This window comes from Mugil cephalus, chromosome 19 (assembly GCF_022458985.1).
Source record: "Mugil cephalus isolate CIBA_MC_2020 chromosome 19, CIBA_Mcephalus_1.1, whole genome shotgun sequence".
NCBI classification, from domain to species: domain Eukaryota; kingdom Metazoa; phylum Chordata; class Actinopteri; order Mugiliformes; family Mugilidae; genus Mugil; species Mugil cephalus.
Genome location: NC_061788.1, coordinates 2,041,719 through 2,047,484, shown reverse-complemented (window position 1 = coordinate 2,047,484; position 5,766 = coordinate 2,041,719). Strand labels below are relative to the sequence as shown.

The 5,766-nt window shown below is 41.0% G+C and overlaps 1 protein-coding gene across 3 annotated transcripts; it reads left to right on the top strand.

The window, feature by feature from the left end:
* Positions 1–404: 404 nt before the first annotated feature.
* On the top strand, positions 405–5,265 carry il1b (interleukin 1, beta). 3 transcript variants are annotated; one of them, XM_047569141.1, is made up of 6 exons: positions 405–1,084; positions 2,294–2,342; positions 2,927–3,113; positions 3,225–3,401; positions 3,483–3,613; positions 4,661–5,265. In XM_047569141.1, the coding sequence occupies exons 1-6, from the start codon at positions 1,050–1,052 to the stop codon at positions 4,871–4,873; spliced, it is 792 nt and encodes a 263-aa protein (XP_047425097.1). In that variant the 5' UTR covers positions 405–1,049; the 3' UTR covers positions 4,874–5,265. The 3 variants fall into 3 exon arrangements, with proteins under 3 accessions (XP_047425097.1, XP_047425098.1, XP_047425096.1); XM_047569142.1 differs by having other exon boundaries at positions 407–1,084; positions 2,294–2,343; positions 2,910–3,113; XM_047569140.1 differs by having other exon boundaries at positions 408–1,084; positions 2,918–3,113.
* Positions 5,266–5,766: the final 501 nt, after the last annotated feature.

Here is a 5,766-nt window from a genome sequence, read left to right as displayed (position 1 = left end):
GGATTATTTCATTATTTATATTATAATGAAGTCACCCAATGTGTGACAAATATAAAACTGTTCATTTTAAAACCTGAACGTGGCCGAGCAAAGACGGAGCAATTAAATCCTCAAACAAGTTCTTGCCCATTAGCGACGTTGTAGCTCGTTGCTATTGATGAAATCTGTTAAATTTGTGTGTTGTATCAAACTAGAAACGTTAATAAGCGTAAATAAACAGGTTTTAACCGTGGAATTTGACGGGGTTTTGTTTCTCGTCCACTTTTGTCCTGTGATCGTCGTCATGTACGTCAAGTCTTTCTTCCCGCATTATCTGGCCAAAACGTTTAACTGAATCAACATCTTAGCCACCAACAACAGCTAACACCAATACTAGCTCACTTGTAGGTTAGCCACGATGCTAAATTCACTGTAAATCAAGTGTTTACAGATTTATTATTCAATTAATGATAGTTTCCAGACAGAAACCTTGCAGATCTTTGCAGGACCGGGACTCCACTGGGAACTGAACTTCATTCAGAGGAGACTCGAGTCATTTTCAGTCAGACTCAGAGGGAGAATAAATGTACATGTGGACCAAATATTTAAAAAAAAAAAAAGGAAAGTAAGGAATGAGACACGCGGAAGGACATGATACTTTCCTCACCTACTGTGAAAGGAAGGAAGGAACTAAAACTTGTGCAGATGCAGGAAAAACAGGTTACCAACTTCCACCTTTAATTTGTGTGTTGATGTCTGACTCATCCCGACAGGTTTTCACTGATTACTCACTCTGTAATCTCTGCTTTTCGGACATTAGAGGAGGAAGTGTTTGAGTTTGAGCGCTTTGAGCTTTCCGTGAGGCTTTGTAAGTGAATGTGAGTTCTGTGGTCTGTGACGTCACTGGGAGAGAAAGCACACCTCTTCAGAAGGGGAAGTGGAGGCTGTGGTCTGTCAAACAGACGCTCAGACTGAGACGACTCTCAGAGCAGCGAGCAGGACGTGACCCTCAGCTCAAAGTCAACCAGAGAATCCTTTATTTTCCTCTCGTGTTATAATCCAGAGTCAAGATGAGCACCTTGGATCTGGCCGACGCTCTGGACAGGTGAGTCCACTGTTGTTATTATCATCATTATCCATTTAAATACGTGTGTTCTGTTAACTTTAAAAAGGAAGAGTTCTCCAAAGTGTTTATCTGGTGTAACATCCTGAGTTATTGACTCTGAGACGGAACCGCTCCATCCGGCAACGTGTTTCACTTCTCATTTACATACATGTGTCATGTTAAAGTGTTGGTGAACCAAAATAAAAACGAGTATTCTTTAACCTACTTAAATGCACCTGCACCTACATGTAATGGAATCTCATTTATAGCTTCATTTGAAAGATGACACTAGTTATAAAGTCTTTCTTTCCATGTTAGCTAGTTAGCTACAACCTTAAAGAAAAAACAAAAAAACAAAAAAAACAAATCCAGTTCTGGGATGTAAATTTAAAAACTTTGTTCCCCTTCAGTTGAATGGGTGTGGCTGTCTCTCACCGAGCCTCTCAGAGTCATTTAAAATGGTTTATTTCCCCTCAGTTATTTGTTTTTTGAAATAAATCCAGTTCTGTGACCAAAAACAACATCTTAGCTGCTAGCAACGTCAAAAGACAACAAGCTAGCTCCAACTCAGCCCATCTGTTTTACCACTTGGCCTCGGTATAACCTGTCTTGTGTAAGTTCTGCACAGCACGGCCCCGCCCCCTCTCAATGAATTCATTAAATACAGATCAGTCACCCAGCGGTGTAATGTATGGAATAATCTAATCTAATCTAATCTAATAATAAGTTTAGGTTTGTTTGTTTAGGGTTAAATGCATCATCTAGTGACATGGTTCAGGGCCACGTGCAGTAGTAGGTTATGTACAATCTGGGTCAGTGGTTTTTCCTGCTTCTTGTTATGGTCACCAAAGTACGGAAGAGGATTAGGGCCACGGAAAAAAAAAAAAAAAAAGAATTTAACTTAGAATTTAACTTTAATCTCAGAATTCTGTCCGTAACAGGAAGGAAGAAATACCCCTGACCCAGATTGTACATTACCTACTACTGCACGTGGCCCTGATCCACATTACTACATGATGCATAACTTTAATCTCAGAATTCTGACTTTACTGACTTTTTTCTTCAGAATTCTGACTTTTTCTCAAAAGTCTGACTTTTTTCTCAGAATTCTGACTTTTTTCCCCCCAGAATTCTGATTTAAATCTTAGAATTCTGACTCTTTTCTCAGAATTCTGACTTTTTTTCTCATTTCCTACTCTTATTTTACAGCTCGTCCGAAGGTGAGAGAGAAGTCGAGTCCTGCTGCTTTGACACAAAGGTGAGTTTTTCATCGTCCTTTACGCGCGTCGTCACTTTCAGACGCTCTGATTTGACGTGTAACAGGCTGAAGTTTGTACATTTGACGACCTAATAAAAATTATAATTCAAACACATGATGTGAGCTTTAAAACGTTTGCTACCTGACTGCAAGTGACGCCAGCTGATAAATAACCTGTAGTTCATTACCAGCTGTTAAAGTTTAACGTTACATTATGGTTAAAATCTAGCACAGGAAAAGGTTAGCGTGCACATTGAGATGAAATATCTCAAATGAAGGTTTCAAATCAAAGTTTTGTGTTCGAGTATTTGTCTGGTTTTAGGTGTTAGGTGTCTCTTAATTCTTTTAATAAGCTTTTATAACTTGGTAGTGATCTTTTGTTCCTGGCTCTTAATTTGAAGCTAAAAACGAGAACTAGCACAATGCTAAAAGTGAAGTGTTTCTTTTGTGTGTTTGAGTCTTTTTGTGTCGTGTGGCTTGGGTTTGGCCTTCGGGGGCAATAAAAACTTCTCGTTAGAGTCGGGACTGTCAGTGACTGATGCTCGATGCTGTATCTCCTGGTCTCTAATGTGCAGGACGTGCAGGACGTGCAGGAGGAGACCTTCCAGCTGGACGAGGGCCTGGACCTGAAGGTTTCCTGCGGCAGGAACATGAAGAGCGTCGCCACCCTGGTGCTGGTGGTGAACGCGCTGAAGAAGTTCCTGACGCACGGAGACCGCGCGCTCAGCGACGGCGAGCTCTGCAGCGCCATCATGGACAAGGTGGTGGAGGGTGCGTAAAAAAAACTGTTTTACCTCCACGTCTCTCTGGAGGCTACTTCTTGAATTTTGAAACGTGAATTTAGGAAATGAAAGTTCCTGCCTCTCTTTCTGTTCCCTGCAGAAGTTGCGGTCATGGAGTTGAGCGACCACTCGACCGGAGTGGGACAGTGTTTCCGGAAGTGGAGGAGCATGAAGGGCTGCGAGCTGCGTGACTCCGCTCAGAGAGATATCATCCATCGGTGCGGAGAATACAAACTTCAGGCCATCACCCTTAAAGGAGGAAACTCTGAGCACAAAGGTAGAAGAGGTTCCTACGAGACTCTTCATCACTCACGCTGCTTGTGAACCTAACGTAACGTTATGTTTCCGTCTCTTTCAGTGACGTTTAAAATGTCGAGTTACATCCCTACAAACAGAGGTTCTTGCAGTCAGATCGTCGCCCTGTCGATCCACAACAACCTGTACATGTCCTGCTCCATGAACAACAACAAGGTCACGCTGAACCTGGAGGTAAACGCATCACAAATAAATCTCAAACACAGAGTCACAAAAGAAAGAAAAAACAGAGCTTAGAGTGAATGTTGGCAGGATGATTAATCGAATTTTGATTTCGATTTTGGCTTCTCATGATCATAAAAACACTGTAATCGAAGAAAAATTAATAATGTGCCACGCGGCATGTTTGCAAGTTCCTGCACTGTAAAAGTACCGTGAACGCACCTCTGTCACACTCAGGGCTGTGGAGAGTATTTTACCTTTAGCTGCTTAGAAGTTCCCCTGGGTTCCTCTGGTTCCTCTCCCACTATGATGGAGTGATGTTTGTTGGTGGACCACTCCTGTGGAGGGGAACAGTCGTCTTCAATCTGTCTGACTCTCTGTGGATTATTTGTGGCTTCCAGACTCTTTAGAGATGGTTGTGGAACCTTTTCCAGCCTGATGAGCAACAACAACTCTTTTTCTGAGCTCCTCACAAAGCTCCTTTGATCTGTTGTCATCACACACTTCAACACAAACATGAGACAAATCCCTGATTTATAGAAACTAAACCAGGACCTGAGTCTCTTTAAAGTGATGGAAACAGATGAACCTTTAATCCTAGAGGTGAACCTCACTAGCTGCGTTTCCGTAGAAATAAAAGTGATATTTATGACATATTTCTTCCATTTGCTCTTTGTTCATGTTTCAAAGGTGTTTTGCAACTTCAACTCCAGTGACAGGAAAATGTGAAAAAAGTGTTTCCATTGTACGTTAGTGATAAAGTTTTATATCAATACTCCCATGAGAGGGTAAAAGGGTTTTAGCTTTAGATATTTGTGACGCTTTTACAAATGTAGACCAGTTTTTACTTAGAGATTTAAGTGACATGGCTCATTTTCCTGAGCAGTTTAATATTTCTCTCTCTCGTTGTTCAGGACTTGTGGGAAAATATGTTGATATTTTTAGTCATTTTTATGCAGAAAAGTAGAAAACTCTGAAAGATGCACTAAGGTTTTTGCTTTTGCTTCATTTCTTCTCTGTTGCAAACAACATAAACAGATTATTTTTGTCTTTTGTCAGGAATGCCATGAGAATTTGCAAGAGATCGAGGGAAACATGGACCGTTTGCTCTTCTACAAGATAACGACAGAACTCGACAACAACATGTTCGAGTCGGTGAAGTATCCCGGCTGGTGCATCAGCACGTCCAACGAGCACGAAAACGAGTCCATGGACATGTGCACGGTGGACAACACCACTCGCTGCACCCGCTTCAAGTTAAACCCCTACTAACCGCAGAGGATTTGTGAAGTCTGCATTTCTCCGTTTCACCACTAGATGGCGCACTCGTCTGATAAATTGCCTGCTCTGTGGGTGATGAAGTAGAAAAGTAACTACCTTTTACTTGATTTCAATTTTTCTAAACATAATGTCTCCTTTGACGGAGAAACGCGTAACAGGATATTCCACACACACTGAAATTTTAAGCTATTTGTTTCTATTATTCACTAAATTAAATGAATTCCTATAGTTTGTTCTTTAATCCTGATTATTTTTTAAAAATATTTGTGGTTTCTGTCAATGTCTGAATTGATCACTTTTTTATAATTTAATGTCCGTTGATTCTGAGTTTGCTCTGTATGTTTTTTAACTGGTTTGCTCAATAAATAAATAAATGAGAACCAGACATTTTAAATCTTGACTTAAATCTTGTGACTAACACACAACACAACAACAACAACCACAGTATGTAGGTCTAAAGCAGAGGTCGGAAACCCGCGGAAACGGAGCCGCATGCGGCTCTTTCGTTCCGCTGTCGCGGCACTCTGCAGCGAGCGGTGCGGAGCAACGACACTGATCAAAGCCGTTCACGTTTTCACGCTAACTGCCTCAGAATAGCGGCAACTCATCAGCGAACGAGCGGGAGTTTACACAACAACTGAATGACACTGAACGCCACACCGCACTGAACTCCCAGAGTGCATTGCAGCACATTTACTAGTTGCTGTCGAGTATTTAATTCAAATGTATTTTTATTTTAGTGTGTTATTATTATTATTTTTTTTACATATAATTCTAAATTTGAATTGATGATGATCTTGTAACATTAAAATAAAGCGTATTTAATTTTTTGTCGCTCAAAATATACGTCACAACTGCCGCCGGCAGGTGCAGCCCGCTATTTA